The sequence below is a fragment of the Rhipicephalus sanguineus genome, chromosome 11 (assembly GCF_013339695.2).
Source record: "Rhipicephalus sanguineus isolate Rsan-2018 chromosome 11, BIME_Rsan_1.4, whole genome shotgun sequence".
Classification (NCBI taxonomy): domain Eukaryota; kingdom Metazoa; phylum Arthropoda; class Arachnida; order Ixodida; family Ixodidae; genus Rhipicephalus; species Rhipicephalus sanguineus.
In genome coordinates this window covers 106,104,681-106,130,682 of record NC_051186.1, presented here as the reverse complement: position 1 = coordinate 106,130,682, position 26,002 = coordinate 106,104,681, and the positions used below count along the sequence as shown (strand labels likewise).

General features: G+C 45.9%; 1 protein-coding gene across 2 annotated transcripts; it reads right to left on the bottom strand.

The window, feature by feature from the left end:
* Positions 1 to 2,346: 2,346 nt before the first annotated feature.
* On the bottom strand, positions 2,347 to 24,772 carry LOC119374723 (saxiphilin). 2 transcript variants are annotated; one of them, XM_037644983.2, is made up of 5 exons: positions 10,000 to 10,110; positions 8,506 to 8,553; positions 6,800 to 6,830; positions 5,252 to 5,506; positions 2,347 to 2,914 (listed from the first exon to the last, which is right to left on the bottom strand). In XM_037644983.2, exons 2-5 carry the CDS (start codon positions 8,533 to 8,535, stop codon positions 2,625 to 2,627), a joined length of 606 nt encoding a protein of 201 aa, XP_037500911.1. In that variant the 5' UTR covers positions 8,536 to 8,553; positions 10,000 to 10,110; the 3' UTR covers positions 2,347 to 2,624. The 2 variants fall into 2 exon arrangements, with proteins under 2 accessions (XP_037500911.1, XP_037500840.1); XM_037644912.2 differs by lacking the exons at positions 2,347 to 2,914; positions 5,252 to 5,506; positions 6,800 to 6,830; positions 8,506 to 8,553; positions 10,000 to 10,110 and adding exons at positions 20,322 to 20,914; positions 22,143 to 22,400; positions 23,022 to 23,052; positions 23,663 to 23,709; positions 24,638 to 24,772.
* Between the last annotated feature and the right edge of the window lie 1,230 nt (positions 24,773 to 26,002).

Genomic DNA, 26,002 nt, shown 5'->3' with positions numbered 1-26,002 from the left:
TAATTACACAAAAAAACTCAATAGATCCACACGAATGCTTTTCTGTGCAAAAATGTTAACGTAAAGGTAATGCCAGAAAGTGGCTATTAAATAATTTATTTTATTGCAGAGCCAGGAGACTTGCTGTTTGCTTTTCGAGTCAAATCCGAAGCAACACAAGGTATCTTGGCAAAAGCGTGCATCTAGTTATGCCGTTAAAATTATATAATGCTACTTTAGCAGATCGTCCAATCAGGTCAGAGCATGTCTGTGCTGCACTAACATGGCACTAACACCAACTGGGCTGCATAATATCGTTTCAAACTTACTTGAAGCATAGAATAGAGACAGTACCGACAGGATTGTATGAGCTTGACGTTCCATTGTTGGTCTTTTGTCAGGCAAAACGGAAATTATCGAAACCTTTCTGCACAATTGTCAGCTTCGGTTCGAGAAGTACAATAACTGTAGTGCTTGTTTGATGATGCCAAGCGTACATTACAAATATAGTACACATGCGGAGACTTCCATCTGCTCAGTGAGCTTCCTTCTACTCAAAGCAACTGTTATTAGGATTCCCTCTGTTGGGTAACTAGAAATAAAACTGTGTGTTTGCCATTTGTCCATCATCTCGTGCAGTTTTACTTTCAACAAAAGCACACGAACAATCATTTGTTTTCCCGTTTCCTCGCGAATGCGATTGTCTTCGCGCCTTCTCACATCCATTCACAGCTGCAAAAGTATTCAAAGCTGCATCAGACCCCAATATTCCTGTGAGTTGTGATTTTTTTGTACTTTAATTCGGTGTTCCGCCATTGCAAAGAAATGAGCACTTGAGTTCGCTCACTGTAGCTTATGAGGAAAAGCTTGAGAAAAATTCAATAAACCCGGCTTTCAAAGCGCATGCAATATAATTCATACGATTACGTAATCATCGCGTGGCGTTGGAGAGGATAAAAAATAGTCTTGGAAGGAAACGGAAAGAATGAGTGGACATGTGGAAAACACCACAATGGGCAATGTTAGAGAGAAAGGACTGCCGTCACATCACGCAGTAAGGTCTCAGAGGAATACAGGCGGCGTGGGACAAGGCGCTTTGGTGCTAAGACCTTGCAAACCACCATTATAGAGCAATTCATTGAGCTGTGGCACGTTACACATGACTTGAAATGTTGCGTTCGTTGTTAGAGAGGCTGAAATGTGCTTTGGAAAGGAGTGTTCTTAAGTGCAGCTTAAAACGGATGCAATACCCTCATTTAACCACCGTTCGAAAATGTGTTGTTCAGCGCCTCATAAAGGAGGCCGAAGATAGTTGACGGCGACGACAAGCCGATACATAGGTAGCACGTAGGGCGAGCTTGAGTGCACTAGCTTAAGCGAAGCACCATAGATGTGCTGCCAAATCGGAAGCTCCTAGATATGGCTCTATTCTTTTGGTGTTACGCAGGTACCTTGTTGCTTGTTTCGAACTTATTTTCTGGTAGGTTGACTGGATCGCGTTCACTTCAAGTCGCCTGTTTCATCGACCATTTATTTTGTTTAATGCAGAACTCCCACACATGAATTTACAATGTTTAGTGGTGATTCAGCCATGGGACAGTTACGTGACAGCTCATACAGCGTTATAAACACCTGCAGTGCGTCGATACAGCGCGAGCTAAAAAAATGGCCTGCAAATAACAACAATATCAACATTAAGCTTGGATAATGTCGATAGAAGGTTGTGTTAAGACATCGTTTCCGTTATACTGTCATTTTAAATGTTTACAAATATTGAAACTTCAAAGTAAGCAAATCAAATGCAGTCTAAATTTTATCTCTCTGCACAAAACTGATTCTCCGGCGTATTCCCGCACCATGCACATGCACGCACTCTGATGATTTGCTTTTAGTCGAGAGTCTCTATTAGTTTTCAAGCCAGAGATTGGATACTCTCGGGAAGTCGCGTAGGAACGCTTCGAAAATGCCCCGATAGTTCGAGAACGCTGAGTTACGCAACTGTATGGTCTTGTAAATACGCATTTTATATGCATTTTCATACGCATTTTTATAAAAGAACGGATAATAAATCAGCACACATTATTAGCCAAAAAGGTAGTCTCGGTATGCATGTTCATTCGGTGCCGCCTTACGATCGTTCAGCTGTCTAAGGCACTTCAGCGGGATTACCATTTGGGCCCTCCAAAATTAAGTTTCTTACCCAAGACACTTCTTCGTATGTGGTAGCCCGACTCATTCACACCTGCGTTTTATCCGTGCGACAAGATGCTCAGCAGTTAACCGTCAAAAAATGGAGAGGAGTAACCGGAGCCATAAATAGGTACCAACGTTTCCTTAAACACATTTAACAAAAAAGTGCAAGGAGGCACATCAGTTTCCATGGTTTATTACGTAACAACAGGCGTTCTACGAAAGTATCGAATGTGGCACCATGTGGCAGATATATGTTGTTGCTTTTCATGGATTTAAAAAGCTGTGCCGACACTCGTTTCTATGATTCAGTTATGACTTCTGTGAGTTGAATCTCCGCTTTGGTGTGCAGAGCTTCCTTGGTGATATGTATACTCGAACCGCCCTAGTGGCTTGAATCATCTTGGCCAGAAGAGTCAGACGTACGATGAGAGGAACCTACAGCTGTCACTGCATTAGGAACTGTGGTCATCGTGGCTCGATGAGCCGTGGTGAGACGTGCCCGTGTGGGAGTCGCCGTGAGCGCCGTGGTGTGAGCCAGTGTGAGAGCCGTGGTGACCGTGGTGCGTTCCGTCGATACCGCATGAGATGGCAGACAGGTCGCTAGAACATCCACCGTGCTGCTTCTCGCCCAGGAGTCGACCGGAATCGGCTTCGACGCACCAGTGATCACTGGCGTCGCACTGCACGGGGTTGTACTCTCCGGAAGTGGTGTTGCAGCGTGGTTCCGATCCTCGCTCGGAAGCTGTGAATATGTGCAATGGGTTTTATATACGGTTCCTTCAAGACCATGCTTCAGAAAAGCAAATAGCAGCTGTCTCAAGGTGGAATTTAGGTTTATTCATTCCTGGCATTATCACCACGTTATTGTTGTCATTCTGCAGCCAAAAACAAGTGCGCACACTAAGTTAGTACACATAAAGTATGCCGCAATAAGACATGTTGTTACGCCAAGTAGTTCAGGTCTCCATGAGGCATCTTTTGTGCGAAGAATGAAGTACGAAAGTTCGAACAAGGACCGATGACAAAACAAGAAAGAAAGGTCTGAAACCTTAGTGGCGCTATACATTCACAGATTTCCCTACAGTCTTAAGAATGTCGTGAACAAAGACGGCGCTCCAGTAGCGCTACCCGACCTGCAAAAGCTGGATGGCGCGCGCGCACGCGCTTGCCGAGAAAAGAAGCATCAGGAATGCCGAAAGAAATATGCCAGGACGTACTTGAGCTGTTCTTTTTTGGCTATTGCTGTCGTGTGGGAAGACCTGTGTAGAACAGACTGGGAGGTATATCAATGACCGCGGCAGGAATACGAATTGTCCTTAAACTTTTCGTGCACCCACACTTTCAATGAGAATCTTGCGTACGCAGACAAAGGTCTCTAGAAATTAGTACTTTAGACAGACGTTTGTCATGTTGACGAGTGAACTACTGCAACGCTTCTACGTTAAGAACATGTGCACATCCTTACGCAACACATTAATCTCTTCTATACTCAATCTAATTCTTTTTATAAGCAGTTGTTACTTTTTGAACACTCTGAACCCTAATTTTAAAATGCTATTATTAAACCATTTTCGATTGTCTTTGAAAATATACCTGCTTTCGTTACATTAATTAGTGTAGCATTCAGTTTTTGCATTAACTGTATTGATGTTATTCCATGCATTTTAGACCGTTTCTGAGGATACCTTTTTTCCACGCATTAATTAGTCTATTTATCAGTTTTGGTGTTGCCTGCATTGCTGTTTTTTTTTTTTCGATGTATTTTTTTAGTTATCATATTTGTGAATGTACAGCCAGCCTAAATCTGTATAGTCAATCCATTCCTTTGCTTACTAATATTTTTTTGTCCAATTTTGATAGTAGCACCTCCCACAGTTTTTACTTTCAGGGCTCCTTCTAAAGATGTTGCACCTTCATATATGCACTGTATTTTGTTATTGCGTTAATGAACTGGAAACTTATGAATCTACTACATGCGTGCGCTATTGTGCCTACATGCTCTAGAGTTGCTTTATAAATAAATAGTTTGATGTTAGCGCTCTTGCGCTTTATTTTGTTCTATTTATACGAGTTGTTATTTCCTTCCTTCTATGCGCTAAACAAGGGGAGTCCATTTTCGCCTCAAAAGTTCGGTGTCACGTGGCATGTGCAGAAATGTGCTGTATGACATAACGGGTACTGTGGCTCTTCCCTGTCGACCCTGGCTCTGGCAGGAGCGGTGCTCGCAAAATAGTCAGAACTGCGAAACCGTCCGGCGTAGCTTACTGGCTCTTGTAGTAACACGGGCCAACCTCTTAGACTGACAAAATAGCGAGACTCGCACCACCCCAAGTAGAACCTTGCAGAAGCGCAGTGTTAATGGAAAACCGTCCGCTTGGTGATTTTAAAGCTCTGTGCACTATTCATAAAGGCTACATTGCCGCGAAGAAATCTAAAGTATGTGACAGTGCCATGAAGTTACGATTCTTTATTATTTTTTTCTTGCCGTGCACAAAAATATTAGCTGTGAACACTTGCATCAACCCATATACATTTCTCCTTGCTGAAGAAAACTTAAAGCTATACAACGTTCATTTGTATTAGAATGCACAAGAAACTGTCATACCGCTTTCCATTCTCGTTCAAGCAAGGAATCGCGGATCTCAGTACTTTGTACACTTTCTTTTCGCTCTCTGCAAAGTGTCGTCTGATGCAATAATTATGGATTTCACAATGGGTAAGTTTGATACAATTTAATGCATAACGCGGTTGTCACCTGTGGGAAAGTACAAACAGTTCGCGAATGCCTGTATTGTGAAATTCCGAGGCAGTAATCTGACTAGGACGATACTTATTCTGCTTTGCGGAAAGAATGGCGGCAGGAAGGGCGTGCAGAGAAAAGGGGTGACGCAGAAATCACTGATATTTCGTGCTAATATTCCAGTGCTTCTCTCACGTACTTGAGGCTGAGAGAGTACTCCAGTGAGCTTCATGATGTGGCCAACTATTCTGCTGCATAGCGGCCGCGAAGGTCACAAAACTAACGAGGATGTGGTCAGCGTATAGTTGTGCCTATGAAGTGAAGAAAGCATTATCTTACGTGATTTGTGCTCCCACTCGTGGTGTGCCACAATGCAGTTGCACGACCTCAGGTTCTTCGACGGGCCCTTGATCTGTCCGAACTCGCTGTCGTAGCAAGCGCAGAAGGGCCTTCCCCGGACTGGCTGACCGAAGCACTGGATTGGCTTGTAGTTTCCGTGCTCGTCACATTCGGGGACCAGGAGGCCAGTCAGGTTCCTCGTGGCGCTCTGCTCAGTGCGACGGCGACGCTGACAGTCTGTCTCACCCGTCGAAGCTGCGTAAGGTCAGAAAATGGGTAGCCTCACGTAGCTGTACTAAGGAATGCTTGTTCATCATCGTCATTTTCATCCTGTTTTAGTCCACTGCAGGATTAAGTCCTCTTCAAGTGAGCTCAACTTTATCCTATCCTGTGCGAACTGGTTCCATTTGATCCCTGCGAACTTATAACTTCTTCACCCCATCTAACTATCTGCCTACCCCGACTACGTTTCCCATCCCTTGGCAGCCATTCTGTTGCTCTTACTGTCCACCGGTTGTCTGTTCTACGCATTACGTGACCAGCCCAGGTCCATTTCTTTCCCTTGATGTCAACTAGGATATATGCAACCCCTGTTTGTTTCCTGACCCAAACTGCCGTCCTCCAATCACTTAATGTTATTTCTGTCATTTTACATTACACTGCATGCTGTGAGGTCTTCAACCTTTTTTTTTGTTGTTTTGTTATTCTCCATGTTTACGAGGATTTAATTCCAGAGAGGGAAAAGCTATCACGCAGTGCAACGAATCGCTAAGCAGAAAAGTTGATTGCGGACTGCGGTTATCCGACAATAATTATTAAGTGTCTATAGGCTGAGCCCGTCTCCTCTTCCTTTCTATTACCTAGTGTTTTTCGCGCAGTTATCGTCACTATGGCTTACAATCTCGCCGAGAGCTTAGTTATGAAAAGATCCTATGCAGGAGTCACATCGAGTGTGGGATCCGGTTAACAGACGTAATATTGCGTGGCAGCAGAGAAGAATCGCACTAGGCGTCACACCATCCGAAGTGCATGACGAGTGATTGGTTTTAAAGCTGGCCACCCGCTAAAAAGTGTCCATCCGTCATTCATCAACACTGTCATCAGTTACTGCACCAGGAAAATGTGCAGCGACATAGATGCGCGTATGACATTAAAAACGCGAAATGCGTACATCGCTAAAATCTGCACACCTTTGAAAAACACATACAAAGACAAAAGTGCTTGCATAAGGCGTACAGAGGCTCGATTTCAAACAAAATATTTGCGTTTGCGCATTGCAGCTCGCTTATTTTACACGAGTGCCACCAGCCTTTCGCCTTCCTGTGCTAAAAAAGCGTAACGCCTGCCAAATGTTTACAAAGGCGCTATCAAGGATAATATATTTGATGGTTATATATGAATCAGTATCGACAACACACTGCAGCGTTAATTTTAAGCTCTACACACTACCAGTTGTTTAAGATTGCGACAAGGCGGGCTGTAATGCAAATGCGCAATTTTTTACCTCGCCTTGACAATACGAATTTAAAATTGTCGAAGCATACTTACCGCTCAACACGTAGCCAACAATTGCGAAAATCTGTAAAAAAAAACAACTCTTTGTTACGATACAGCAAGCGACTTCGATTGGGAAGCATGCCATGACTGCTGAACGGATGAATTTTAACGTTATACGGTAAGCAATTTATGTGTTCTATTTTCTTCCTACAAGAGATCTTGTTTGTTGTATTTCAAGTAGCCTAGGTCACAGCAAAATACCAGGCGCATGATGTATCAAAAATTTCTTTTGATAATCTATGAAGGAAGACTAATTACACGCAGCTCTCTTCCTCGGTATGTAACACGTTAAATAGGCAAGCTAACGCTACAGAGGCAAACACGCTCCAGTGATAAAAACCTGCCGCCATAAAATTTTGTCAAGCTGCTGCGATGTGAGCTGCGGTATCCTTCGTTTCTATGAGTAGAGCATGTTAGGCGAAAGTCTTACATGACTGTATTTAAATCGGTAGTTCGCATCAGTAAATAATGTCATGGAGGCAGATTAAGTAAAATTTTGTTTATAAAAATCGCTGCGCGTGTTTGAAAAATTAGTTATTACTGCTGGCTTCGCGTGATCACGTTTTATTTTGGGATTCTTATTGGCGCGGGTGCCACAGGAGGTAGTAAGCAGGTTAAGGTAAACTTCCATTACCGCTTTCTGCGAAGGGTGCACAATATAAGGGTGCATTGACCTAACTTGTTAAAGTCGAAGAAAAATTTTCAGGATTACAGTATTCAGTATTCAGGATTACAAGTACAAAGAAAGATCTACTTCATTTCATCTCTTGTAAATGAACCGCAAGCCGGTGCAATGCATCTGAAATGTATGCAAAAAACAGTGACTACATTGGTTTAATAATAATTTACTTATATTCCGATATCACTATCGCAGAAGTAGCATATTACGGTCCGCCGTGCCTTTCGGGAATTCGCTCATAGCATATCATAAATATATTACCACTTTTTTCAAGAATGCTAGAGCTACGAGAGCGATCTTCCTCAATAGTTTGTTGTTCGAGGTCTCTCAAAAAGAATGACACATGCAGCACTAGAAGGTTAACTTTCGTGGAGGCTCCCAAAGTCCTTGAGTGAATATATTCAGACTCAGCTGGAGGATATTGAACTGCGTTAAAATATAAATAGAGAACAACCGCTGTCTTACACCATAGTTTTTTGGAGTGCATAAAGGTAAGTAGTCAATATATGAATGTGTAACTCGTATGACAAACAGTTTTCTAGGCACAATAAATACCAGCGGGCCACTGTTCCACCTATCGAATGAAGCTTGACTGCCAGTTTCATTGCATCGACCAGCAGTTGCGCTTTGGCCTAACAGCTACTTAATGGAATATACAATACGTTGCTATGTGCTAGTTCCTGGGATTCAGAAATTCATTGACGAAATCGAACTAATAAAATGATCGCCATATTTTGGCTATTACGCCTAAGATTGTTTACAAACGCTTCCGTCACGCAGCCGAACAACTTGAAAAACGCGTGCATCGCGTTGTATTTTGCGTTTCACGTTTTAGCTGTCCTGTTCCAAAAAATAAAAAGAAAAGCATAGAAAAAACGAGGTATGATTACCGCCGGTTATGGTGCAGGACTGTAGCGTTGAGTTCAATCCGAAATTTTTGGAATTTTTATGCCTGGAAGTCTCGTACAATTTTCCTTAATGTGAACAGGAATATTGAAAGTAAAAGGAACACACTCACCGCCAGCGTGAAGAAGCTGATGCGAGTCATAGTTGACAAATATGGTTTCTGCAGAAAATGAACAATTGTTTTTGCATATTCAAATGAGTTAGAGTTCTTTTTTAGAAGAACTAACACAGAAATCTTCGTAGGACAACTTTTTTTCGTCAGCCTCACCATATTGGGTGCTTCACGTCTCTGTGCACCTATCAACTATTAAATAAATCAATTGATATTTCTTTTTCTTCACGAGCAGCTCCTCAGAACAATTCATATCACGCCTATTTAGCTGTGCGCTACGCTCTTACTATATTAATATGCAAGTGAATGCAGCTTCCTAGAGCGCTCCATAAAATACTCTGTGCTACATAATAACGCGGTAGCGCTAAAGAGCTCGTTTTTCAGAAATTCCGGCGTCGGCGCCGGCGCCGCTGGTTGTGAGCGAAAAATCAGCGTTGTCCGCGAGCGAAAGTTTGAAAGCGATGCAAATAAATAGGCAACAAATATCTTCGGTTCGAGTGGAAATCAAACCCACGACATCTGCGCGGCGAGCAGGTATTCTACCTCAAAGCCATGCCCATGCTTGAAACTGTCGGAAGAAAAACCTATCGAATGTCATGTAGTGCAAGATGTGCGCTTAAAGAATATAACATTGCGTGGCAGAAGCACAGAAACGTACCAGGCGTCAAAACGTGTAAACTACGCAACGAGAGGTTGCCCAAAAGGCCCACCAGTTACAAAGCCCACGCGCATAATTATTCATCATTATCAGCAACAGCATCAACAAAGTCTGCAGCTGCGCGTGTTACCTCACGGACGCGTAGTGGGCGCTTCGCGAATTCGCAAAACGAAGAATTATGGCGTAGTGGGCACTTCGCAACTTAACTTGCAGTAGGCATTCTAGGATAGTCTGAAGCCGCCAATGCTCACGCACAGACGTTCCTTTTCTTGTGGCACGGTTGAGGCATCCACCGACAAGCGAAGCCAGGCTAGCGATTTAGAAGGCGATGCAAACGGGGCACGATTACACTACCGCTTCTACACTTGAAGGCGAAGCTCAAGCGTCCTCCAAGTTTAAGACAGTTGGCTTAGCAAAATCATTAGTGGTTTTAACTTGCCAGTGACATATACGAAAACAGTAACAGATCTATAGGATAGTTGCAGATGCATGATTTCGCCTTGCGTCAAGTTACAGTGCCAATCTTCGACTGGGTGCTGACCTTGTAATGTAGACCTCATTTTAAGCCGTTCATACTTGCATACACCAGTACACGCAATCTCTCGCCTCTTAATGATTGTTTTCTTTCAGCGTTGTAATCACAACCTTGCAGTACCAGAAGCCCAATGGTCCACAAATCGATATACTTCAGACAATGGTACAAAGTATCCCGAAATGACCAAGAGGCATAACTTATTTGTCCATTATACCGAAAAACAAGAGAGTAGATGCTAGACTCACAGATACATTGACCCCGTAACTCTGTAGAAGCCTAAAAAATGAATTCCCACACTTACGTTTTCTCCGAGTTAATCCGTGGAGCTGCGCGACGTCTTCTTCAAAAAGACTGCTTCTGTCGTCCGAGTCTCACGCGGCCCGCTTATGAAGGACAAGGCGGGAATTGCCCGACAGATTGCCGTCACGTGGCATGAGACGCTGGGGCCCCTTCGCTGAGAAATGAGCAAGAAGATATGCAGCGATAGATCGGGTGCACAGCGCTCTCCCGTCTCGGCCACGACCGGAAATGGCGGCGGGCTATCAGCTTCCTAGGCAGGCAAGGACGCAAGACCACTGGAAACTGGAAACCTCACTTTTTAAAAGCGACGCATTTCTTAGCGAACCAGAGGCAATTCGACAGTTGCGAGCTGTCTAGCCGTCTACGTCTGGGCGCTCTTTAGGTCTTCTCCTTGGCTTTGCATATACGAATATTGGCTAGGGAGGACACGGGTACATGACAAACACGATTCTGAGGTCATGGCATGAATAACGCCGATTTTCTACCGCCTACGTCTTGAAACTCTTCCCGCTGATAACGTCTGGCGCATACCAGCATGGCACAGTCCGTGGCAAATTGGCATTGTATTCACGCCACAGGCAATTCATTCTATACCAGGGACAGCGAGACTGGACTTTGGAAGCCTCAACGCGATAACGTTATCGAGCCCTTGTCGCACAAAATCCCTCACGGGCGCCGGCGGCGTTGTCGATGAGCGAGAAATGATGATGGAAGGAAAGCATGAAATTCACGGCTCGAGTCCGAAATTGAACCCAAGCATTCTGGGTGACAGTCAAGTATTCTACCACACAGCCACGCCATGCTTCAAACTGCTTTGAAAGAAGACTCTATAGAAGCCTGAGGTCGGGGCAACGCCAATAGTGGCTAGCTGCTTTTATAACAACACGACAAGCATTGCATTTGTACTCCTGCGACTAAGCAAGATTTAGTCAAGCGTTGCTCGAATACGCCGACAACCACTGGTTAATAATACGAAGGCCACCGCGCCGTAACGTGCATTTAATTACAAGAAAAGTGACGTTTGCTCTGTAACGTGAGCGATATACTGCAGCGCACCATGAGTTACACTCTGCGCGCCAGTGCATTCTACGTGCCTGGTAATCCGCGCGATGTGCAGAGATCTACTCACTTTACAGAACGGGATCAATCCACGTCTCAAACTTTGGCACAAAGCAAGACAAAAAATAAAAAAAGAATATGCAGCATAGGTTGCTACTTTCTCACTGCTTTGCATGAAATTGATTCCCACAATGCGTGGGATCTGCCAAATATTTTTACACTTCCTTTCTTTCTTCAATGTGACCCCACAGTACTGCTTTAAGGAACGAGGGGGCCATAAGGGGCACTCCCGCACCATTTAAGGTTTTTGCAGCGCACATGAGTGACAGCGGCTCCTTTTCGCTTGACACATGATGCAGCGATTACAGCGCTCAGAAGAAATCAGTAGCGCCAATCCTAAATCAAAGAAACAAAAAGAAATTCGCTTTCATCCCGCCCTGCGAAAGTTAATGTCCAGCGAAGCGGTATCAAACACCACACATGCTGAAGGAAGGAGGGGGGAGTTGTTTTAATATTCCATTAAAGTAATGACAGTGATAATCGCTTTGTGGTCGCTTGGGCAGACGATGATTGGCTCCGCGACCATTTTCAGCAAGGCGAATTTGTTCCTTTGGTCGATCATTGTATTCACGCAGCTTTTTTTCTGGTGTATTTAACTTCCCTGGTCTACCAATGGCAGTCTTAGAATGAGCTGAATGAGTTTCTAGACGGATATGCTTCTTTGGGTAGGCAGTAGTCCGTAGAATATTAGAGATTTTGAGAACTGGGGCGCCAAGGAGCTTGGGGACCCAAGAAGCTTGCGAGCCTCCAAGGCGCATGCGCAGAACCCAAGCTACTATTGGGCTCTTGCGCTCGCGCTGACCCGAGACGCAAAAATCGAAAACTAGCGTGGGGCCCCAATGCGTCTTGGGTCACCAGCGAGAAGACACAGACGCAGCCGGGCCACGGCGCAGTATTGCCAGCGTCTCGCATGATTTTAAATTTCGTCACGCGTGGCGCTTCGTGCGCTTGACCCAATGCAGCCTGCGTTGGCCCAATTCTCAAACTCTGCTGATCATCCGAACGCAAGAGCAGGCTGCCCAACGCAGCTTGGGGCCCAGCGTCTTGGGTCCCCAATTCTCAAACTCTCTATTGGCACGATATATTGGTCAGTTTTAGTTTGGCGTTTGGACGGCCCGCTCCGCTCCGAGTTGGCCCGCTAAACCGCAGCGGAGCGATGGATGATTTTCTCGTTTTAGTTGTGCGTTGTCGGCAGCGGGACTAGCGTAACGGATCCTTAGCAGTTACGGCGCCCTCTGGTGATGTTCAGCGTCGTTAAAGAAAAAAGAGAAAAACATTTAGTTGCATTCACAATCTGAAATGAGAACGTATGAATTTATTTCTTAACGACGTATTTAGAAGTGCGCCCTAAATATGTTGACGGTGTATATTTTTTGACAGAGATTGGATTGGAAAAACTTTATATTTGGATTGGAAAAACTTTATTTTTTGACAGAGAAGCAAGCACTTTCTTGATAATAGCCACCCGAAAGCCAGCAAGATGGCGTTCCAGATTCATTGCAGCACATCCTCCCACGCGGCGGGATTGCCGAAGGGGTCCGCAGATGCAACCTCCTTTAAGAAGCACAAATATTCGTCGATTCGGAATTGTTTTCGCGCCTTCCGCTCAGCAGGTGATGGGGAACCCGCAGCGCTCGCTGAAAGCGTGCCGTTATCGGAGGCAGCCATCTTGAAATGAGCCATGTTGCTGCACGCACAAGAGAGGACGCGCGCTGCGTCCCGCTTCCGCTTACGAAAACGGTAGCGACGCTCGGCGCTCCGCTTAAGCAGCCCGTAAGCGGAGCGTGGGCCTCGCTCCGCTAACCCGCTTACTGCCGTAGCGGAGGGCGCATGCGCACTCGCGTTCCCGCTCCGCTTAGCGGCTGAGCGGAGCGTAAAAACGCCAAACTAAAACTCTCTATTTACAGTAGCGGTTGCAGTGCTCACCGTTTCAGCTCAGAGGCCGAGCGGAGAGAGATCTTCCTTCTCTTCGTCCTGCGGGAAAACGCACGTGGGGAGAAGGAAGGGCAAGTTGACGTCATTTCAAGCACTCGTGCGAAGTGCAAAGCACCTGCAACCTAATCTTTACCGGGAACGCGTGGGAGGGTGTTCACATTGTTCACAAGCTCCTCATCATCCAGCATGCGGTTTTGATGCTTGTTTTGTGGTTTTCTTTATTGAAACGAATGCTAAGCTCTATGCTGTATGCCTGATTTCGAAGAAAGATATGCCGTTTGCCTTCAATTGCTCAATCGCCCACCCAGAGGTCGAAATTTATTTCCGGCGTTGCAGTTTTGCACGAGTCTACAGCGAACGCGTTCGTCGGCTAGTCCGTCCACCCATCCGAATGCCCTTCCTCAGCGTCCGAAGTGAAAACGCAAAGAACGCGCGCATCTCTGCTATACTCTCGGACAGCTTTTCTGGGCAACGAAGGGAACTCTACAGGGGCGGAGCCTCTGCACATGTACTGCTACGCGAAGAAGTCCGGTTTGGCGCGCGTCTCGAAACGCCATGGAAAGTGATGGCTAGCGTTGCATTTCGACGCAAACGCTGCTTAGCGTCTAAAGTACGGGTAAAAGGCGCGACTTTTTCAAGCACGCAAAACCGCAAAGTGACAACGTATAAAGTAAAAGAAATACAAATACCTCGCTTGTGAGCGCTGCGTTCCGTCTCCAAAAGCTACATGTAGAAAATTGAGGAGTATTTTATATATCTCACGCAGAAAATACGGACGCAATTGTGGGACTACATTCATTAACGGTAGGATACACGTATTGTGACTCTGTAGCCTTCGCTTCATTGCCAAGAAAAGTCCGCGAGTGTAGCAGAGGAGCACACGAGCGCGAGCGTCTGTTGGTGGTTTATGGGCCTGGCGTTTTGTTTTTAGCAAAGAGAGGCAGAACAGTTGCGGGGTAGAGGTATAAAAAAAGTGAAACGTGTCTTCACAGAAGTAGTGCTTATTGTGTAGTGATATATGAGAGCTTGTACAATGTCTATTCGTGTTTGGCAGCTATAGCGCCGTTTGACGTGGATGCACCCACGTTGACAGCATGTCTCTATCGCGACGACTAACGCCCATGATCATGAATTAACCGTTGTGGTAGCTGACGGTGTGAACATATATTTGGACACAGCGAATCGTGAATCCCGCGTAAGGATGATATCAACAAGCTCATAATCAACACTGGTACGCGGTATGCACTTCTTCAAAGCGTCGTCAATTAAGGAGAGAAACGACACGGTGTGCGCTTTCTAGTAATGGGTAGCCGACGCCTGTGCTCATGCATACATAACGCACACTGTGCTTCAGCAACACGGGATGTAGAGGTTAGTAACCTGAGCCGCAAACGCGTGCGTCCCGCTGGCCTCTGTCGCGCAGGGCGCCGCTCTCGCTCCACCAAGGCACGACATTCGCCCGTCGAAATCGCGTCCTTTCTGCAACGCACATTGCAGCAGTTTTGTTAGTCGCTGCTCTCGCAACTGAAGCAATCGGCGGCGGACAAATCCCGTTGGTGCACGTGGAAGCTACACTACTCCGATGAGCCGACGCACGCTAACACGAAGCCAAAGGCAAAGAACGTAACTGCATGAAGGGTGCCTCGGCGACGCCAGCGCGGCCGCTCTGGTATCGAGACGCTTTAACCATGACCTCCGATATCGTGTGCAATCTCGGAGTAAGCGCTAGCGATCGTGAAGCATTACTTCTTTTCACGTCTCACAGACGGCGGCACCACCCCGCTCCGCCCGCCGCGAAAGAGAATGTGTGAAAGATATAAGGCGCGTTCGCGCCACGTGTAGCATCTCCCGAGTTAGCTTAGTCGGTAGCGCGTCGGGCGCTTGCCGTCGCGGCCGCAACGTCGTGGGTTCGATTCCCAGCGGGGTGTCTTGTTCTTGGTTTTTTTCTTTCTCACCCGTTGGCGTCCATTTTATGAACGTCATATCCGTGACGGATGTACTTGGTGGACCCCGGCATAAAACACTTTCGTGTTAAAACTTGGTTGATCCCTCCGTCATAGGAATCGGAATAACACACGAGTAAAGCGTGCCCTTAAAGAAGTAACTCAATGTTCAGTGTAAATTGATATAAGAGAGTTTGCACAATGTATATTGGTGTCTGGCAGCTAATGGCACCGTTTAACGTGTATGCACCCACTTTGATGATTGGTGGTCCATCTCCATCCCGACGACTAACGTCCATGTTAAATGATAAAACAAACCCTTGTTGTAGCTTTAGTAGTTAACGGTGAAAGCGTAATCAGAGAACGAGGTGTGACAGCCAGCAGAGCGTCGCATATTGGACGCAGAACTTGGTCGCCATCCCGCGGCATGTTAAAATTTGATTGAACACCACGGCCGGACTAGAGGGAAACGCAAAGCGCGTCGTGCCGCCCCGGTAGCCTGGCCGCGATTTTTCTCGGGGCGAGCGCGTGAGCGGGGAACGTGGTGTTACAGCCAGGTGAGGCAGGCGCGCGTCGCAGAGCTATTTTTGCTTTGGATTAGCGTGATGCTATGAGCGAGGCCGACGCTTTTACGACACTTGGCCTCAAGTCGCCACCTCGCGGTGTGTTAAGGAATCGACAAAATTGAACAATGGCCTCCGAGATTAGCTGCCGGTGCGCCGGCGCCGCCGGCTAATCTCGGAGGCCATGATTGAACTTTTAATGAAAACTCGCTGAACGGGACGGACGTGTAACGCGTTGCAGGTGCTAATAGCGGAGTCCATAGTAATGACGAATTACTTTACCTTGTCGCTCCCAGATGGCAACACCACCTCGCCTACCGGAGGAGTGGTAGATATAAAAGGTGCGTTTGTAAAGCCTCTAGAGTCTGTGACCGTGGCGCAGTGTGACCCGGATAGAAGACCAGCAAGACAGTATTTTCAAGAAAGCATGGCCCGGTTTCTTGAGGTAGAAAAAACAAAAGAATGTGTTCCTCCATGGTTGGCTAGGGTAGAGCCCCTGCTTACTATGAAGGAATTTTAAATCACAGTGTTGGTTATCCAGTGGTTTCCGGTTGGTGTTTCTAGATGTTTGTGGTGTCTTGTAAAATAATTCTGTTGTCCCCGTTTGTGTGATGTACAACCGGAAATAAAAAAAAAAAAAAAAAAAAAAAAAAAAAAAAAAAAAAAAAAAAAAAAAAAAAAAAAGACCGTGGCGCAGTGGATAGCGTGCCCAGCATCTGTGTTGCGGACCGAGCGGTCGTGGGTTCGATGCCCATTGACAGAACCTTTTTTCTTTGCCATCTGATCATGTAAATTTTTTCTATTTCATTTCCGTGACGGAAATACGTCACTGAAATCTTGGTGGACCCCGGCATAAAACACTGTCGTGTTAAAATTCGCGTTAAAAACGTGATACGTGGCTATTTATTTTGTATTCTTTTGAAGGCTTAGGAGTCGAACAACTAGCGGCGATGTTTTAGATTGCAGATCCTAATACTGCACAAAATACGGATGCCGGCCAATAATTCCCTAGGACATAGATAGATAGATAGATAGATAGATAGATATATAGATAGATAGATAGATAGATAGATAGATAGATAGATAGATAGATAGATAGATAGATAGATAGATAGATAGATAGAAACGGCCAATGTGCCTGACGTTCGCTAAAAAATGCTTCGCATTTAAAATCAAGCACGCAGGAAAAATAGCACAGGAAGGACTCACGTTTCGGCCCCGGGACCGCCGTTCGTCGTGTTTCGGTACAGTGGCGTCCACTCTTACGGTGACAACAGCTCTGTGTGGCCACCGTATGCGCAATCGCTCGAGATAACCACGTCACGTCGCGGCGAATCAGGTCTCTAAAAAGAATGTTGGCTCTGATCTACGCGTTGGAGTTGAAATCACGCCGATATGACCAAAACTGAAGACGGTAGAAACGAATACATGTGCGTTCCTTAGCACTAAATTGTCCCATTTGAATCCGTGAGTAATCTATCTATCTATCTATCTATCTATCTATCTATCTATCTATCTATCTATCTATCTATCTATCTATCTATCTATCTATCTATCTATCTATCTATCTATCTATCTATCTATCTAGCCACCTACGTCTGGGCGCTGTAGTGGTCGTCTCGTTAACTTGTCACGCACGAAAATTTACATGGGAGGGCTTTAGTGTACGACGAGCACGATGAACAGGTGGTTTCATGAATAGCGTGAGATGCTTGTCGGGTACGTCATGAAACCCTTTCCTTCAGTCACGGGTGGCACATAACTGTGCACCACGGCCCATGGAATCCGCGTATGAGCCGAGGGCGATTCACAGTTTGTATCAACCTAGGAACGCCGATAACAGACTGAAAAACAACAGACCGAGCTTGTGTCACAGAAAATGCGGGGCAGACGTCGGCAGCGTTGTCGGTGAGGGAATACTAGAGGGATTGAATGATTGAAAATCATGGTCAGAGCAGGAACAAATGCAGACATTCTGCGTGACAGTCAAGTATTCATCCACTGAGCTACGGCAATGCTTGAAACTGCTTATGAAAAATACGCTATAATGGCCTCCTGACACGGCAACGTCAACTGCGGTTGCAGTGTTGCCTACGGCCGTTTGTAACAATGTCATAAACGTTCGATATTAACTAATATGACTCGACAAGCTATCGTCAACCATTGCACAACCCGAAAGAATTTGGCAAAATCCGCTTCTTATGATGTGCACACCATCGCACCGTAGCGTGCAGTTCATTTCGATGAAACTGACGTCTGTGCTCTAAGGTGAGTACCGATGTCACCTTGGAACACAGATTACACTTTCACTAGCCAGGAGGAGGAGGGGGGGGCAGGAAGGTGGCTCACCGCACAACGCGGCTAATGGTTCTGACTTTAAGAGAACACACTGTTGGGCTAGTTGGTTATCCATGAACACTGAAAGAATAAGCGCTAAAATTGACGAGCACAGAAAGGAGAACAGACAAAGGACTCTCTTTTTTGTTTGTTGTCCTATTTGTGCTCGTCAATTTTAGCGCTTATTCTTTCAGTGTTAATGGTTGTGAGTCGCGAGCGATTGCGACAGCCGGTGTCACAGGAAAATGCCGGACGCTGCTGTGACACTCGGGCTTGCAAATGAAGCGGCACAGTTCTGCTTTCATCCACAGGCTTTCAAATGAGGTGGTACATTGGCTCTATCATGGAAATGTCGTTACAGTTGAACTCGATTTCCTTTTGTGGGCGAAGCACATTAGGGTCTTGGCGTGTTGCGTGCATCGTGCACAGTCGTCTGCTGTCGGGACGGTCCATTTTGCTTGAGCGCAATACAGGGCGCCATCACACCAGCGCACGCCCTGTGGCTAGAGAGAGAGCGAAAGGCGCGCGTTGACTATGGAAACGCTCTTTCAGCGATGAACGCTGAACTACCAGCTCGCCAGGAATGAGAACGCGCCCTCGTTCGCGAGAGACAACGGCGACGCAGGCAGCGTCTGCTAGTGAGTTTCTTGATTGAAAAAAAGATGGTTGGTTGATCCCTCCGTCATAGGAATTGGTATAACACGAAAGTGAAGTGTGTCGTCACAGAAGTAGTTGATTATTTACAGTGCATTGGTGTATGAGAGCTTGTATAATGTCTATCGTCGTTTGGTAGATATAGCACCGCCTAATGTGGAAGCACCCACGTTGACGCCTAGTGGCACATCTCCGTACCGACGACAAACGCCCACGATCATTATTTAGCTGAAGTTAACATATACGTGGACTCCGCATATGGTGAATCCAGCGCAAAGATGCCATCAACAAGCACATAATAAACACTAATGCTCGATGTGCACTCCTTCAAAGCATCGCGAAATGCGAAGAGAAACGCTACGCACGTCGTGTCTTCCTTCTATTTTTTTATAGCCCGGCCGTTACTTCTCTCAGGGCGAGCAAAGAACGCGGTGCGACAGCCAGGCGAGCGTCGGAGAACGTCGGAGAGCTATTTGTCGATATGTATGGATGCTATGAGCGAGGCTTGCGCTAAAACCACCACCTCACGGTGTGTTAAAGTGTTGGCGAAATTAAACTTGTATGAGGGTCGTTGCAACGGCGCGTTTTTCGTTTTTGTTTTTTTTTCGAGCCTGGTGGCACAGATGTCACCGCCCCGTTATAAAGGGGACGCTCATAGCATCCGTCTATCCAAGATCACTGTGAGAGGCAAGTGTGAAAGATAAAAAGCGCGTTCATGTCGCCTCCGTAATGTGTTTGGCGGTAGCTCAGTGGGCTAAACGCCCGCCAGCCGTCGTCGCGGACCGTGAAGCCATGGGTTCGATTCCCGCCAACGGAACTTTTTCTTATTGCTTTTTTTCTTTGCCATCTGATGGCATTCATTTTGCTGACGTACTTCCGTGACGGAAATACGTCATGAAAGTCTTGGTGGACCCCGGCATAAAACACTTTCGTGTTAAAAAATTGACTGCTCGCGCTGCACAACCGTTCACCGGCCACCCCGCATAATACACACAGGATCTTGACCTGCAATGCAGTGCCGGTGGGTGATGTCTCTTGTGTGTAGTTGAACAATAAAGGTTCGCAGTGTGCTCGTTAACTAAAAGTGGACTGCGCGTGTCTGTGTCTAATCTTTCTTCTATCTCTCATTGCCCATTAGCAGTGAATTTGTGGGAAACACCGGCGCACACCGAATGCTCCGCCCCTCCACTGGTTTCACGTAAGTGGAGCTGAAACACCCTTCCCTACATGCTTCGCCCATCCACATTTTTTTTTTTTTTTGCATCCATGAGGTCCCGCTACCCGCCCGCCGCGCCATCCGTTTTATTCCGTAGTGGGGCCGCATCTGAAAAACACATGTAAATAGCCCTTGTGCAAAACACCGCTTTGAGAGTCTTGACTGCCCAACACAAAATGTGGCGTCCAGGATGCACTATTCATCTGAAGTACCAGCGGTCGTTTCCTAAGCAGTAGCTCGACTGAAGATTTTCACGTGATGCAATAAAGTCCAAGTTAAATTTGGCGATCATAGCTAGGCGGCGACCGTCAGCCAGCCGCTCTCTTTCGACGCCATGTCATGACCATGTGATGTCTGTGACCTATCTGCACGATCACTCCTACGCTACCACGCTCCACCCGCCTCACTTTCCCTTACACAACCGCAGTACCTGAACAAGAAACTGCTGACTATGGGGCAGTTCACTCTCGATGGCCATATAGGAGTGGTCGGCACAAACCTTGTCAGTACATAAAAATTGTCAGTACATAAAAAGCGAAGAACGCAACAGGAGGAGTCAGTTTCTTTGGTTTATTACAAACGACATGCTTTCTGCTAAATCGTATATTACCATGTGGCAGTAATGAGCTGTTCTTTTTGTTCTTGGTTTCGAAAATTATGCGCGACTCGTTTCAGGGATTCAGTTATGACTCGAGTCACTGCTTGAGTGGCCAGAGCTTCCACGTTGGGACGAACTGGAGCTGCCCTGGTGGCTATCATCGTTGTGACTAGAAGATCCGGAGCTGCCACGGGAGGACCCGGAGCTCTGGCGACTGGAATCATCGTGGCCGGAAGACCCAGAGGTGCCGCGAGTACCAGAGGTGCCACTGCGTTGGGAAGTGCGGTCGTCGTGGGATGATGTACCATGGTGGGAAGAGCCTCTGTGATGGTCGCCGTGAGATCCGCTGTGGTCACCGTCGTGACCACGGTGCGTTCCGCCGACACCGCAGCTGGTGGAAAACAGGTTTTCAGAACATCCACCAGGTTGCCTTTCACCCAGCTGCCGGCCGGAGTCCGTTTCGACGCACCAGTGCGAGCTAACGTCGCACTGCAGAGGGTTGTATTCTCCGGAGGTGGCGTCGCATCGTGGCTCCGGTCCCTGCTGAGAACCTGCGCATACGTTTCCGTGGATCGTAAGCCATGCTTGAAAATGGTCAGTGAGTAGATTGCGCACCTGGTAATTTCATGACTGAGACAATATTGTTTCGTTATTTTAACGGTACCCCCAAGTCGTTGTTGTGATTTGCCAGCTATAGCAGATGCGGGTATTGCTAAACCAACGAAGAACACAGAACAGAATGTACCTTTAGATTTTCATTAGTTATAAGTGATCATGTATATACAAAATAGAGCTGTAGATTGATTGGTCCTACCCGAAATGACACTGCTGCCAATACTACGACGAGGAGAGATGCCTGTCAGGACATCTTTTACACTAAGGAGTACTTAGTGCAGCATTCCTCATTCTATTGATGTCAATCACTTATATCTCACACCTGCCATTAAACTTTCGCTTTGTATAAAGGTTAGTATATAGTCACTCTGCAATGAAGATTTTGTTTCAGCGAAGGAAAAGTGTGTAGTAGACCGTGATTAGGTGGGCTGTCGTTAAACAACGATGAATACTATGATAGTTGAGCGTAATATCACGGTTGAGACTGCCGCATTCTTAGTCTAAAAGTTGCTGTACTATCCGGAAGGAAACCTGTGTAACTGCGATGAAGTGTGAGACATGCGACAATATTATAGTATTTGATCGGGGTAGATGTAAAATATACCTTTCAAAGATGTTAAAAATAAGCATATTTTTGCTTTTTTTGTTTTTGTTAATGTAAATTTAATTTGTTGATATTACCAAGTTATACTACACTGCTGGAGAAATACGAGAATTCAAAAGACGCGCAGACTAATGTTGCGCAGAACTTTGACATGGCCCAAATGTCGTTCTGATACGCATAGGATTTTTTTCGCCCAGGCAGAAGTGTAATCTCATATATAACTGGTCTATGCATTTTACTGGTGGCCGCTCTCGTGGCATTCAGTGACGTGTGATTTATAAGCTGTTGGAAAGTACAAACCATTCAGGTAGTACTTTCGCGAAGTTGTATTGTCATGGGGACAATTATTTATGTTTGTGGAGGAAGAAATCGAGGCGAGTTGGGCGCGTATATGAAGCATGAAAATGCATTGTTTCCTGTTGTTCTCTGATATCATCTTTGGTTAAAAGAAAACTGAAGTGGACGGCATAATGCCGTGCCCTTATTCACCTATATGTAGGTCGCGAAGAGTGGTTGCCGTCACCTATGCTTGCGCATTTACGAACGAAAGCTTTACTTACGTGATCTACGCTCCCACTCGTGGTGGTCCCTAATGCAGTTGCACGACCTCAGGTTCCTCGAGGGGCCCTTGATCTGACCAAACTCGTTGTCGTAGCATGCGCAGAAGGGCCTTCCTCCACGGACCGTTTCACCGAAGCACTGGATGGCCTTGTAGTTTCCGTGCTCATCACACTCGGGGACCAGGAGTCCAGTCAGGTTCCTGGTGGCGCCCTGCTCCGTCCGACGACGACGCTGGCAGTCCGTCTCACGCGTCGAAGCTGCGTTATAGCAGAGCAGTCAGCATGAAGAAACACAACTAAGGTGTGATTGTTGGAGAATTATATTAAGCTGTGCCACAAATTGCTATTTACAAAGTTTGATTACGGTTGAGTGGGCAGCGCACTACAATTCGTTGCACCTCAGCCTCGTCAGTCAGGGAATTCAGTTCTTGCCTAGTATCCAACTGAAGTACCAATGTATATAAGCTTGAAGAGTGGAGAGATTACAATCATAGGCTCACTAATAACCCATTTTAGAGAGCAATATTAACTCTTTTTCAACACTGTCACATCGATATTTGAAAACAACAGTACCATATGCATATCTTGAACGCTCGCCTCTATTCGAAGGCCACCTTATCGCCTTGCTACCGTGACATATCAGAACTAAACTTTTAGTTTGAACCGCTGTTCTTAACATCTATTACACCTTTCCAGATGCTAACAATGAGAGCATTGCTGAGTATTGATTAATCAGTAGACAGAAATATCTGTAGTGTTATTTTGGTTTCCTTGTTATTCCAGATGGTTTAGACGGTCAGAAGCTGCAATCTATATGAAAACGCGTAATTTACATCTCACGTTTAAAATGCTGACTGAAAATTCTCGAACTGTACTTACCACAGTACACGCAGCCAACAAGCGCGAAAATCTGTAGAAGGAAGAAATAGTTCGATATCAGGTTTGTGAAATCTCGAGTGAGAGTTACAGTACTATTCCCAAAAATGCAGTTCAACATTTCACTAAGCCCAGCATGTGTTCGGCATCATTCGAACCGAATTTTCCTTCTAAAGCACAAGTACGCAATATCACAACAAAACAGGCTTTGTATCCTATTAAGTTTCCAGTTCGTGTACAAATCGCAAAATTATATATTCAGCTGTCTTGCTGGACATGTGGCCGAATAACCTGTGACACGAAAATGTCATTGTAACACTGTTATTTCGATCTAAGTGCAGATACTGTACCATTCACAAGACCGGCACTGTGGGGCTGTTTGGGGTGGTAATATAAGCATACGCCTATTCCCCAAAGCGAAATCAAAGTAAAAGAGTGCGGATATTTTATCTATTCTACGTCTGGCAATTTAGCTTTCCTGCTTGAAGATCTAATTAAGAAACAAAATAATCTTTTGACTCATCAATCTAGTTGCAGGATGACCCTTCTATTCCATTACAAATCTCTTACATTTCTTCTTGAACTTAACGCACATTTTCATTATTGTGAAAACAACATTAAATATTGTACAGAAGAATACTCACCGCGAGCGTAAAGAAGCTGATCCGAGCCATGTTGACGATTGTTGTTTCTGTAGAAATAGCGAAACATTTGGGCGTATTTCAAGACTCCAATTTTTTTGCACTGAAGTTGAAATCTTACAAGGCCACCTCTCGCTGCAGTATCGCTTAGTTGGATTTTTTTGTCTCTTTTACATTTATTTCTACTCATTTCTAAACTTATTTCTGTAAGCTATTTCGTAAAATGGCTAATTTAAATCCGTTTACATCGTACGCGATGCTTTTGCTATATGCATACGTAAAGCATCGTCCCTTGCTTTACTGCAAGCCATACGCGTGCGCAGGGTTCCCCATCTGGTGGGGGAAGGAAAGGTTCGTCGCAGACCCCCCGCCCCCCTTTAATAAGTCAACGTTGGGAAAAACTTTGCGCCCTCCCCCCCCCCCCCCCCCCCCCCTCTTGGATGACCAAGGGGTACCACCTCCTTGCTCCCCCACCTCTCCGTGAGCACGCCGAAGCTGCAATCTAAAAACTGATTACATGTTCCTCAAATTCGGCGAACAATTTCACCATTGGAGGATATAAAGCGGCTTCAACTTCCAAATTATGTTTAATAATAGAGTGCCTAAATATCGCCAAATTACAGGACAATTGTGTTGGTGTGTAGTCACGTCACAATACCAATAAAGCCCCCATTTCAATATTGTCAATGCATTGTCAGTCATCAACAAGAAGCTCCCTGTATAATTTGAACTTGACATTTCGTTGCTGATACATGTGTGATCTCTCGTCACTTACCCATTGTTTTATTTCAGCGATGTATTCACAAATGCACGGTGCCAAAAGCCCGATCGTCTAGTGTCCCCATCTAACCAAGAGGCTTAGCCTCTTTGTTTACCATAATCAAATACATGAGTAGAGAGAGTAGATACTTTCTGTTTGCTCATGTATAGACCCAGCACATCCCTGTAGGCACCTGTAAAATAAATTTCAACACTTACGTTCTCTCAGAGTTAATCCGTGTAGCTGCTACTAGCCTGCTCTTCAAAAGGACTGCTTCTGTCGTCCGATACTCACGCGGCCCGCTTATGAAGGACAAGCTGGGAAAGGCCCCCACTGCTTCGTCACGTGGCACTAGTAGCTGGTTTCTCTCTTCCACAAAGCGAACAAGAAAATGTATAGCGCCAGATCGGGTGTATAGCGCTCTCCCGTCTCGGCCACGACCGGAATAAACGGCAGGCTATCATCTTCCGAGCCAGACAAGGACGAAACGCAGAGACACTGGAACCCTCGCTTTCTTCCACTTCCTTTCTTTCTCCTATGTCACCGCACAGCGCTGCTTTAAGGAGCGAGGGGGCCCTAAGGGGCACTCCCGGCCCATTTAAGACGGTTCGCAGCCCACCAGGGTCAGAGCGGCTCCTTTTCGTTTGCCACATGATGCGGCGATAACAGCGCTGGGAAGAAGACGGTAACATCAATCTGCAATAAAAAGAGAAAAACGTGATAGCTGTTTATTCATATATTCTTTTCAAGGCTGCGGGCGCGTACGACAGATGGGCTACTTGAAATTGTAGCTGCTACAACGGCACTAAACGTCTACGCCGCCTGTTACTTCAGATCATAGGTCGGCAAAAAAAAAATTCGGAGCTCACTAAAACTCACTCAAGAAATATGTTTTGCTCCGAGAGCTCACTGGGACCCATACTCACCAAAAATTTTCTCAGCAGGACTCACTCGGACTTAGACTGACTAAACTTTTTCTCGACCGGACTCACTCGGACTCACTCACCAGCATATTACTCCGCCGAACTCACTCACACACACAGCTTGACCTGAGTCTGAGTGAGCCTCTGCGAGTCGACTCATGAGTCCATTAGCGTAAATTAGTATTTTTCACTTACGGTGTCAATGCCCTTTAACGCCAGTATCTCACACAATCGGTGCTATACGATATGCATTTTGTACCATCAAATACCAATTATCAGTGGTTTCTATCCCGCGAGGATATTTTTCAATGAAATAGGCAACTTGCCCACACGAGATATTTTTGTCAAGAACTTCCCGTGAAGGAGTTTACAGGTTCATGGGGGCGGCGTGGCACTCCCCCCGACCTAACTGACGCCTCAGAACAATAAATACTGAGGCGGCGTTTAGATACGTGTGATTCCACTTTAGTATAAACATAAGCCAATATAAGCCTGATAGCAATGCTGAAGATGAGTAGACAGGACCATAGGTCGGCAGTAGAAGGTGGAGCTCACTCAGACTCACTCAAGAAACATATATTGCGCTTAGGGCTCACTCGTACTCGAACTCGCTAAAATTTTCCTCAACCGTAGTCACTCGGACTCAATCTAGCCAATATA

What these genes read in the sequence shown, in the direction of transcription:
- LOC119374723 (XM_037644912.2), bottom strand. Translation starts at nt 23,692, where the DNA reads ATGGCTCGGATCAGCTTCTTTACGCTCGCG. An exon ending in TCAGCTTCTTTACGCTCGCG is followed by an intron (nt 23,053 to 23,662) that starts GTGAGTATTCTT and finishes TTCCTTCTACAG; the next exon opens with ATTTTCGCGCTTGTTGGCTG. An exon ending in CGAGTGGGAGCGTAGATCAC is followed by an intron (nt 20,915 to 22,142) that starts GTAAGTAAAGCT and finishes ACGTATGCGCAG; the next exon opens with GTTCTCAGCAGGGACCGGAG.